Here is a 12326-nt window from a genome sequence, read left to right on the forward strand (position 1 = left end):
CTAGTCTACAGAATACCCTATTCTGTTTGATAGTCGATCAAACACAGGATTACTATAATCCCTTCTCCTTTATCTGTTCTTCAAATGATTGAATTTTTTTTGCCTACTCAAATCCTGCAACAGCTTCAGGACTTCTTATCAGAACTCCCTTGACCGTAAGAAAGAGTTTGATCTAACATTCCTGCTACCATGTGACTTCTAGTAAAAGTGGAAATATTTAGTGGAAAACTTGGGACCATACTGTAAGCAAAACTAGGCAAGGTTTTATTTTCGGTCAGGAGCCACTTGAAAGGCTGGGGGACCATCTCTCTCCTGGCAAGTTGTAATCTTTTAGTGGCACATTTTGGTCTGGTGGATCTGCTGTACCCTATATCTGCAAAATTCTAAGAGATTCTGTTGGCTGAAATTGATACCTTGATAGTACCTGGGTTGTACCAGCATCCTGGTTGATTTTCTGTCACTTTGAAGCCTTTAAAGCTCTAAACTTTATCTTTTAAAGTTTATATTGTGTGGCTTTCTTACCATCTGGAAATGCTAGGACTGGGTGAACACAAGAGTCCAACTGGGAAAGGCGTTCCAACAGAGGGGCTTCATAGTGAATTTCTGGAGGCATGGTGATGGTGCTGCCTGAGCCACACAGTGCGCAGGAGGGGTTCACATCACAGCCAGAGCGCATTGTGCTGTTCCGGTGAACCTGTGAAGAGCCAAACAGAACTGACAGTTCAGTGACTGCTAAAAAACCAGCTCTCTCTCATTATCCCAAAGATTCAAAAGGGCCTTTCTATATGCCACTAATAACCAGAAGTTCAATTAGTTTGTTAAAAGATTCCCTTTTGTCCAACAAGCTAACCTTCAAAGTAATTAAGTAAACCTGCTGCTTCTTCAATGATGAAATCCAGTTACTTGGAGCCGGAGCCCTAAGCACTTATCTAGGTACCAAACTCGTGAGTTTAAAGCTATTGCAGCTGTGCTGAGGACACCTTATAAAACCTGAAGGTTTCTACCATCTTGATAGTATTCAATGGTCCCTAAGATGAATAGTTGGCACTTGATTCCCAGATGGACATGACTTGCTCTCTGGCAATTTCATGCACTTAGGAGCCTGAATAAACCAATCACATCTCTCCTGTTCTTTTCACAACTCCTAAAGACTTTCAGGTGGTCTCAAAACAAGGTCGCTAGTTTCCCTGGATTACACACAGAAATCATTAGCCACTTTTTAACCTAGCCTAAGACTCACGACTATAAAGTTCATGCCTAAGTAATGAAAATAAATTTGGTATGGGGAGTATTCACACCCTAGTCTTTATATGTTACATTAAATCCAAAGGGCTAGAAATTATTCCCATTAAACTTCTTCTGTACACATGTGGGCAGAATAAGAACCTCTTCTGCTAAGTCTACAATAAAATGTAATCTAACTCTTCAAAAGACAATATTGTTTTTTTAAAAAAAGTCTCTCCCCTCTCCCACAATTTTATACTTTGAGGAATGAACTTCAGGTCTTACTGAATGCAGGATCCCTAGCTTCTAGTGTTAGGACAACACAAGTCTGGCATGTGCTAAATCATGACCCATAAAAAGTCATTTGGACCGCAATACCGTCCTAGAAGAAAAGGACCTGCCCGCAGAACAGCACCATGAGAAGGGGATGCTCTGAGCAAGGTAGTATTGTCATAAAAACAAAACGGTAGCATGGAAACTCTGCTAGCAAAAAGGCAACAATTGCAAGAGTTGTATTTAGTTTCCGCACAAACATCTCTTGAAAGCTATCTGCCTTTACAGACATATACAGGGAAGAGATAAATAGGAGAACAATGTGGTCTTTATCAACATTCCCCAACTGCCTTCATCATGCAACCACATAGATGGGCAGCATGCAAAGAAGGTTAGACTGGGCAATATGGACAAAAGTAAAAGAACTCTAATAAGCTGCAGTTGTAGATGCCACTGAAAGGGAATTATACCAATTAAACATGGCACTACTGTGTAGACAACATTAACTGGTACTGTTTTGGGAAGAAATATCCCTTGCACTCTGTTTTAATCAGGGCTGGATTTCTGAGAGAACATTTTGAGAAAGAGAGCTGATAGAGAGTTGAGAGAGAGCTGGTGGCAGAGATGAAAACCACAGAAGACACAGTAAACGAATGGGAGGATTTAGGTAATTAGGCAGGATCTAGAAATTGCACCAAAACTTAAAACATTAAAAAGAGATTAGAAATATATACCAACATCAAAATAATAGATCTTAAAATGGAGGTATGTTTTTCCCTCATAAACTAACCCACTGCATCAATTAGTTGTCTGTATGAAAAACAAACAACATTCCATTTATGGCTGTAGTGTAACTTAAGTCAACAGCCAATAGATCAGATGTAGAATAAAAAGAATATGGCAAAAATAAAGTAAAACTAAGGGAAGAGGTTAAGCTAACAGCTGACAATTGTCCAGAGAGGAAACAGATGCAAGAAACAGCAAATTTAAGAGCTGTTTTTTGGGGGTTTTCCTTTTCCTTCTTCCTAAACCCACTTTCAAGGGTGGAGTGGACAGGAACAGATCAACGAATCAAGTAAACTGTTAAGACTGGCTTAATGAAAAGAAAAAGAAATGCAAACATGTAAGAACCCCAAAAAGCACTATTTAAGTGAAAAACTAGGAACTTTGTGTGTATATATGTAATATGTGTGTACACAGTATGCATTTCTGTGATGTTTAAATGTTATATATTTTTGTGTTACATCTAAGAAGGGAATACCCTATGTATGCCTAAAAAAATGTAGAGGCTCAGTCAAGTCTATTTCCTTGGTGAAATCTTTAAAAACATTAAAGAACAGATAACTTTTTATTCAATTAAGATGGCTGATACCAAAATAAATTAGAACTCTACTGTCCTTTCATAAAAACAAAATTCTAACTTAAAACTTGACAAAGGCTTTGTGCACATGTGTAACTTAAACATCAATCTCACTTTTGAACAAGTCTGTAAAGTAAAATATTAATAAATATAACCTAGGAGTATATATAAAAAGTATCACGAGGCACCTGGGTGCTCAGTTGGTTAAGCTGCTGCTTTTGGCTCAGGTCATGATCTCAGGGTTTTGGGATCAAGCCCTGAGTCAGGCTCCCTGCAGAAAGAGGAGTCTCCCTCTCCCTCTGCACCCCTCCCCCACTCGTGCTCTCTCAAATAAAGTTTAAAAAAAAGGTATCTTAAATATAATTTATTGAAATGTAAGTTTTTGGACTATTTTGAAGGATAGTTTGGACAACTTTAAAATGACTTCATTCACACATGCTTTGCATAAATCTACAGTTAGAATTTATCCTATGGATATATTTATTAACTACACAAAGACACACATTCACATAGAAATAAGATGCCAAACTGTATACATGAACCTATTTTTAAAAAGATTTAATTTATTTGTTATTTGAGAGAGAGAATGAGAATGAGCAGGGAGGAGGAGCAGAAGGAGAGGGAGAAGCCGACTCCCACTGAGCAGGGAGCCCACTGAGGGGCTCCATCTCAAGAACCTAAGCAGAAGGCAGATGTTTAACTGACCGAGTCACCCAGCCACCCCAGAACATATCTTTTTAGATCACAACATGTATCTTATAAGAAAATAATTTTTAAAAATCACAACAAATATAAACAACCAAACCTGAGCAAGTAGAGATTTGCTTCTTGATATCAGGATTATTCAATATCAGTATATCCATTAATATAATTTCATTTGTATATTTAATTGCTTACTCAACTTCACTTAGATGTTTTAACAGGTACCTCAGTTCAAAACTGAGCTCCTGCTCTTCCCCATTTCTAGCTGTTCAGTGCTAAATCTCTGAACTCATCCTAAAACTCCCTTCTTTTACCATACCCCATTATCCAATCATGAAATCCTGTAGTCTCTACCTTCTAATTGTATCCAGAATCTGACCACTTTATACCACCTCAACTGCAATCACCCTGGTCTTAGTATCTTTTCTCATATGAATTCTTTTGGTGGGAGGGCAGAAGGGGGAGAGAAGGAGGGAGGAGAAGGGAGGGGGAGGGGGGGAGAAAGGGGAGAGGAAGGAGGAGGGGGAGGGGGAGGGGAGGGAGAGAGGAAGGGAGAGGAGGAGGGGGAGAGGGGGAAGTGAGAGGGAGAGAGAAAATCTTAAGCAGGCTCCAAACCCAGCACAGAGCCTGACATGTGTCTTGATCTCATGACTTAGAGATCATGACCTAAGCCGAAATCAAGAGTTGGATGCTTAACTGACTAAGCCACCCAGGTGCCTCTCTCATGTGTATTTCTTAAATAACTCCTAGCTTATCTTCCTGTTTGCCCCCTCCTTCTGACTAACAAAAATACAGTTGTAGGGGTAACCTTGGTTCATCAGTCCTTAGCTCATAATGTTCCAATGGTACCCTGTCTCATAAGGAATAAGAGCCAAAGTTCTTGCAATGGTGTGCAAAAAAGCTTTATTCCATCTGTCACCTCTATCCCCTCTCTGACCTCATTTCCTTTTATTTCCTGTTTCTCTCCTTGCTCACTCTACCATTGCTATTTCCTCAATATGGTAGGCAAAATTCCAGATCATGAGCCTTTCCATCGTTATTCCTCTCTCCTCATGTCTTTTTCTGAAATGTCACCTTCTTAAAAATAACTGTAATTTAAAAACATACAAGTGAAAAAAAAGATTCTATTCTTGACTGTTAACAGTAACAAAAAAGGGGATCCCTGGGTGGCGCAGCGGTCTGGTGCCTGCCTTTGGCCCAGGGCGCGATCCTGGAGACCCGGGATTGAGTCCCACATTGGACTCCAGGTGCACGGAGCCTGCTTCTCTCTCTCCCAACTATCATAAATAAATAAATTAAAAAAAAAATAACAAAAAATACTATAGAACTTGTAAACTTAAAGCTTTTTAAAGCTGTTAATGATTAAGAAAGAAAGATTTACACAAATAATCTTAAAACTGTAACTGAAAGAATATATACTTAAAGGGAAAAGTCCCCATAAAATTTCTGATAAGCAAAAATAGAAGGGAGTGACTTGCTCTAATATATATCAAAATATTTTAAAGTTACAGTAATTAAGTCTGCTACAGAAAATTTAAACAGAGACCTAGACCAAAGTATACATGAGAGCTTAATATGTAACAAAGGTGATATTTCTAAATGAATTAGTTTTAAAAAATGGAAAAGATGACCAATGGAAAACTGTGCTTTCACAGCTTTTCACTTCCACAGTCTAGGGATCACTCAAGACTCCTACAGAAAACATGCCTTCCTCACTCCTGCCCCAGATGAGCTCACTGCGAAATTACAAAGTAGACAAAAAAAACAGACTGATGTGAGGTAGTCAGTAGATGCAAAAATGGGGAGAATTTGTTCTCAAACTAGAAATGGAGTAATTTTTTAAAAGTGATTTCTAAGCCCAATATGGGAGCTAGAACTCAGGACCCCAAGATCAAGAGTCACATGTTCTACTGAGCGAGCCAGCCAGGGGCCTCTGGAAATGGAATAATCTGAAAGCAATTTTACAGTACATATATTAAAGCTGTTCAAAAAGATAAAGGACGGAACACCATAAAAGACTAGGAAAGGATGAAAACAAAAAAAAAGGATGTTTCTATAAGCAACCATAAACAAATTTTCAATGAAAAGCACACACTGAAGTTAAAAAAAACCAACCAACCAACCAACCCACAAAAAACCAAACAACTGACAAGTTTAATAGTGAACTAAACATAGCTGGAGAGAAATCTGATGAACAGAAGAAACAGTCACAGAAGACTACAGAGAACAACAGCAAGACAGGGGTGGAAATACGAAGAAAAAAAATGTAGAAGAGAGAATGAAACGATCTATGACAATCTATATATAAATATATATATATACACTATATTAAGGAGGAAAAGAGAGGGAAAATTTAAAGAAATAATAAATTTCAAATTTAAAAACTCAAGACAGACAAGAACTCTCAGAATGAGGGTACAAGCTAAGACCAAAGTGGTTAAAAATTAACTCATACATCTAAATATGCCCCTTGTTACTGCAAAACATGGAAACAAAACTCAAAGTACTGGGGCTGAAAGAAGATACACATAAACTATAGAGGAATGAGAAACTGACATCAGAATTTTCATCAACAATAAATACTGGAACGCAATGCAGTATCTTCAAACTGCTGAATAAAAAATTTTCCATGCAGTTAAACCATCATTCAAGAATAAAGGCAATTTATAACGGCAATTACACATACGTATATATTTACACACAAAACAGTATGTAAAGGTTGACTTGACAATTTACTAGACCCTTGTTAGAAGGCTACTGAAGGAAGTGTTCAGCAAGGACAGAGTGGGATGGCAACCATGAACAAGAATGGCAAATGTGTTGGTCAACAGAACTATGAATTCACAGATGACTAATTTGGTAAGTATTTAAAAACAAGGTAACTGGGGTGGCCTGGCTGGCTTAGCTGGTAAGGCATAGGACTCTTGATCTCAGGGTTGTGAGTTCAAGCCCCCACGTTGGGTGTGGAGCCTACTTAATAAAATTAAAGACTTAATTAACCCAATAGCAGAAGAGCTCCCCCCGACCCCGCAAAAAAAAAACAGGCAGAGAGAAGGCAAGACTTAAAAATTATGAAAGCAATGATTCCAAATCTAATAGTAATCAGAGAAATGTAAATGTTTAACTCATCTCTGCTAAAACAAACCGTCATACAAAAAGTGAAAACAAAGGGACGGAAAAAGATCTATCTACCAAGTACTTACCTACCAAGACACGTATTTATTTATTTGTTTATTTTTTAAATTTTATTTATTTATTCATGAGACACAGAGAGAGAGAGAGAGAGAGAGAGAGGCACAGACACAGGCAGAGGGAGAAGCAGGCTCCATTCCATGCAGGGAGCCTGACGTGGGACTCGATCCCAGGTCTCCAGGACCACACCCGGGACTGAAGGTGGCGCTAAGCCACTGAGCCATCCGGGCTGCCCCAAGACACCTATTTAAAGTAAAATCATTACTGCAGACCAAAAGGGGAACACAATGATGAAAGAAAAGATAGCAAAAACAAATAAAAACCATTAATTTGTATGTATCTAAGGGGAGATGGGGAAATAAGAGAGGTTGTTTAAAAGTATAAACTTGCAGTTAGTAGATAAGTCCTGGAGACCTAACACATGGTATAGTGATTACAGAGACAACAGTACTATATTATAAATATGGGAAGAGACTAGACCTCAATTATTTCCACTTTAAGAAAGAAATGATAATCATATGGCATGATAGAGGTGTTAGTTAAGGCTGGAATTGGCAGACATATCAATGACCAGATCAACACGTATACCTTAAATTTGCACAATAGTATATACCAAATACTTTTTCTTTTTTTTTTTAAAAGATTTTATTTATTCATGAGAGACAGAGAGAGGCAGAGACACAGGGAGAGGGAGAAGCAGGCTCCATGAGGGAGCCCAACATGGGACTCGATCCTGGGTCTCCAAGATCATGCCCCGGGCTGAAGGCAGCGCTAAACCACTGAACCACCCGGGCTGCCCTACCAAATATATTTCAAAGAGAAACTGAAAGCAGACCAAGGACACAGAAGATATGAACACAATTATTAAGCCCAAAATAGAAGTTAAATTTAGAACCCTGAAGTCAACAAACGGGATATGGATATACTCACACCCACACAAACATTGTCTTTTTTAAGGAATTGTGGACTATTTTCAAAAGATGAACTAAAATTATGTCTATCAATATGGAGGATCTTGAAAAGACAACAATGAATTAAAAAAAAAAACATACCAAGTTGCAGAATATGTACACCATGATGGCATTTATAAAAATTTGTATATGAACATTAGACGAAACAATACACACTGCACTTTACTCATGGATATATACACACACACATGTAGTAAAAATCTAAGAACCTGAACTGGGAGTATAAACACCAAATTCATGATAACGGTTACCTCTGGGGAAGGAAGCAGGTAGCGGAGATGACAGAAGATAAATGTTCATTTATAATTTTTTTTAAATATTAAAAAAAGTCAAGATATTAATATTTAAGGTGGTATGTACGTTTGTTATCTCATTCTCTATATCTTACAGAATTAAAAAAAATTAGGGAAAGAGGCAGGTAAACCTGATTAAGTTTTTTTCATATACAGGGAATTCAAATTTTTCAAATAAATTCAGTGGTAAAAAAAAAAAAATTCAGTGGTGCAGAAGAGTTTTAGAAAACTGGCAGTGGGAGTAAAATGAAGTCCAACTATTTCTCTAACTAGAGCACAAATATGCTAAATATGAAAGCTGCTGAAACCCAGGAACTGAATTAGGAATAACATCTTTCCAGGCTTAGAACTGAGAAAAAGATTAAACCATCAAATGAGTAGCAGAGACGAAGACCAATGGCCAGTGTACAGAGTAGAATAGTACCCCCCCTCCCAGACCCTACCCTAGTGTTTCAACCGGAACCACAAAATGTGACCTTATCTGTAAGAGGATTTTGCAGAAGTGATTAATTTTAACATGAAGTGATACTGAGTTGGGGTGGCCTTAAATCCAATGAATGGTATCTTAAATAAGAAGACCATGTGAAAACACAAAGACCAGACACATAGGGTAGATGATCATGTAAAGACAGAGGCAGAGACATGAGATACACTGACACAAGCCAAGGAATGCTAAGATTTGCTAGCAACCACTAGTAAAGAAAGCAGGAAGTGGCATTTAGAAAGGATTCTTTAGAGAACTTCAGAGGTAGCAAGGGCTGTCATCTTGACTTCAAACATCTAGCCTCAAGAACTGTGACAGGAAACAAATAGACTCAGGTACTAAATTTTTCTAGTGAAATCGCAAAGTAATAAATCAACTCATTTTTTAAGAATAATGAAAGAAAGAAAAAAACCCTGAGCATGAGGACTATGAGCAAAACACTGCAGAACAAGGTATAGGGAAGCAAGTCTGAGAAATTCAAAAAGAATATACCTTTGGAAAACTATAAAACAAGTTTGGTAAAACAATTAATGAAACTTCTCATATCTCCAATAGAGTAAAAGATAATAGAGCCTCAATCACATGGAAATAGGGAAGATGAAAGGGCAATAAGAGGACACAGAAAGGAAATATAAAATTTGAAAAGAAAAAATCTTAATTACTCACGACAGCAGAACTAAAACCTACCTAAGAGGTCAGAACTAATGATTTGGAGAATTAAAATAGGATGTGAGCAATTAACTTGTCTTTCTTCCTTTACACTATGGGAGGACCAAAGAGATGAAAACAATGACAGAAATGTTAACAGCTAACATCTGAGTACTTATTATGTTCATCCAAACTATGCCAATCGCTTCCATGTTTAATTTAACGAGGACACCGAGGAGCAGGAAGTAAGAGCCAAACAGGACAGAAAACAGTAACAGAGATAATTGGAAGACTTCCATTTGCAACTATAAACTTAGGGGAATCAAAACCCAAAGCTATTACTAAAGACTTGATAGTGCCATAAAAAAAAAAAAAAAAAAAAAAAAACGAAAACCTTGGGGATCCCTGGGTGGCTCAGTGGTTTGGTGCCTGCCTTTGGCCCAGGGTGTGATCCTGGAGTCCAGGGATCAAGTCCCACATCGGGCTCCTTGCATGGAACCTGCTTCTCCCTCTGCCTGTGTCTCTGCCTCTCTCTCTCTCTCACTCATGAATAAATGATTAAAATCTTTAAAAAAACAAACAAACAAACAAACAAACAAAAAAACCGAAAAACTTTTAATAAAATATCCATTAAAATCAAAGACTTCAGGCACCTGGGTGGCTCTGTGGTTGAGTGTCTGCCTTTGGCTCAGGTTGTGATCCTAGGGTCCTGGGATGGAGTCCTGCATCAGGCTCCCCACTGGGAGCCTGCTTCTCCTTCTGCCTGTCTCTGTCTCATGAATAAATAAAATCTTAAAAAAAAAATCAAAGACTTCACAGAGATTGGAAACTCAATTGTACATCTTGGGAAAACTCAAAAACTCAAAGGCAACTTACAAATAGCAAAAAGAATACTTCACACATCAAAGGCTGTGGAATAACATCCAAAACTACACTTAGAAGAAAATTAAAAAAGTTAAATGTTTTTATTATTACGTAAGAAAGAACAGAAAATAAATTAAGCATCTGAATAAAGACAGAAAGGAGGGGAGAAAAACAAAACAAAACCAACGAAGACCATAGGAAGAAGAAATTACCAGCAAATAACCAATCTTTGAAATAACCAATAAAATAGGATAACTGCTGACAAGATTAATCAAGAAAGAGAACACAACTATAATTAAGATTGAGGAATGGACACACAACCACAGATAACAAGGATTTAAAAATTAAGAATGCTTTCTATAATTCTGAATGAGTTTATCTGAAAAGCTATTATCTGAGAAAGGCTCTATTATCTTTTACTCTATTGGAGATCTGAGAAGTTTCATTAATTGTTTTACCAAACCTGTTTAATAGTTTTCCAGAGGTATATTCTTCTGGAATTTCTCAGGGCAAGAAATAAACATTAGTGACACATGTTATAAAAATTTCCCACTTTAAAGTTCTCTAAAGCACAGCAAATGGTAAAGTGTCCCAATTCTGTTTAAGAAGTTGTCCTATATTGGGGGGATCCCTGGGTGGCTCAGTGGTTTAGCGCCTGTCTTCGTCCAGGGGCATGATCCCGGGATCCTGGGATGAGTCCCACATCGGGCTCCCTACATGGAACCTGCTTCTCCCTCTGCCTGTGTCTCTGCCTCTCTCCCTCTGTCTCTCTCATGAATGAATGAATGAATGAAAGAAATCTTAAAGAAAAAAAAAAAAAAGTTACCCTATATCAAAATTAATACTGAACTGATAAAAGTATCATCATGAGGGTCACCTGGGTGGTTCAGATGGTTAAACATTCGACTCTTGATTTTGGCTTGGATCATGATCTCAGGGTTGTGAGACCAATCCCCGTATTAGGAGTCGGGCGTGAAGCCTGTTTAAGATTCTCTCCTTCTCCTTCCCTCTCCCTAACAAAACAAAACTCAAAGTATTGCCATTAAAACCAGCTATGACCAACTATTTCTTAACACTGTTCTGTAAGTACATCTGGTCAAGGAAAAGGAGTAAGTAGTGTATAAAGAGGTATCATTAGTGTATAAAGAGGTATCATTCATATTTATATTTATTCATATTTATAAATAAATAAATATAAATTCATATTTATTTTTTTGCTGGTGATAGCCTATCTAGAAAATTAATCAACCAAAACAATTCAAAGTGTTCGATTATACAACAGCACTCATAACAGTAATAGAAAAAAAATCTCATTTGCATCACAAATGTGATCAAGAATGTAGGAAAAACTGAATGAAGAAATAGAATACTTGGACACATGGAGAAATTCTATTTTCCTTTAATACTTTAAATTATATTAATTCTCTCTAAAGGAATTTCCTTTTTTTTTTAAAGATTTATTTTTATTTATTTATGATAGACATAGAGAGAGAGAGAGAGAGAGAGAGAGAGAGGCGCAGAGACACAGGCAGAGGGAGAAGCAGGCTCCTTGCCGGGAGCCAGACGCGGGACTCGATCCCGGGACTCCAGGGTTGCGCCCTGGGCCAAAGGCAGGCGCGAAACCGCTGAGCCACCCAGGGATCCCCTCTAAAGGAATTTCCATTAAAAACCCACTGCAATGCCCATGGATGAATTCCACTATCAAAGTAAAACTCTATCCATTCATCATTTGTTAAATCACAGATTAGTTCAAAGCATTAAAAAATTCTTTTGGCTTCAGGACAGTTTACAAATAAAATATAAGAGCTTCTATTTATTTTATCTCAGCCTTTCAAAATTTATTTTGTATTCTATAATGACTGCAATTGTCCACATGGCACCCCTGCTTCTTTCCAAAAGTTCGACTAGTATTGAAAAGTTAGGCCTCCAAAATCTATCATAACAAGCCCATCAATAAAGAATGCATTTTTAAAAAAGATTTTATTTATTTGACAAAGAGAGAGCGCACACATGCGCACACAAGGCAGGGGTAGTGGCAGGGAGAGGGAGAAACAGGCTCCCACAGAGCAGAGTGCCCAATGTGAGGCTTGATCCCAGGGTCCTGGGATCATGACTTGAGCTGAAGGCAGACACTTAACCAACTGAGCCACCCAGGGGCCCCTAGAAACTAGTGTTCTAGATTAAGCTGTAAATACCTCATAGAAGCAGCAGGGCAAGAAATAAACATTAGTGATACATGTTATAAAATTTCCCACTTGAGTGTTTCTTCAGGGGCTTACCCAACTGCTAACATCTACAAACCAGATCCCTAACAG

At 37.8% G+C, this 12326-nt stretch overlaps 1 protein-coding gene across 4 annotated transcripts in view; it reads right to left on the bottom strand.

Moving 5' to 3' along the window:
• The window catches only part of KANSL1 (KAT8 regulatory NSL complex subunit 1), a 183404-nt gene that overhangs the window by 14433 nt on the left and 156645 nt on the right, over window positions 1–12326 (bottom strand). For all 4 annotated transcript variants that reach the window (XM_041724682.1, XM_041724684.1, XM_041724681.1 and 1 more), the window contains exon 7: window positions 523–694. In XM_041724682.1, the coding sequence (XP_041580616.1) occupies window positions 523–694 (172 nt within the window). The remainder of the gene's footprint in view (window positions 1–522; window positions 695–12326) is intronic.

Source organism: Vulpes lagopus, chromosome 12 (genome assembly GCF_018345385.1).
Source record: "Vulpes lagopus strain Blue_001 chromosome 12, ASM1834538v1, whole genome shotgun sequence".
In the NCBI taxonomy this organism is placed as follows: Eukaryota; Metazoa; Chordata; class Mammalia; order Carnivora; family Canidae; genus Vulpes; species Vulpes lagopus.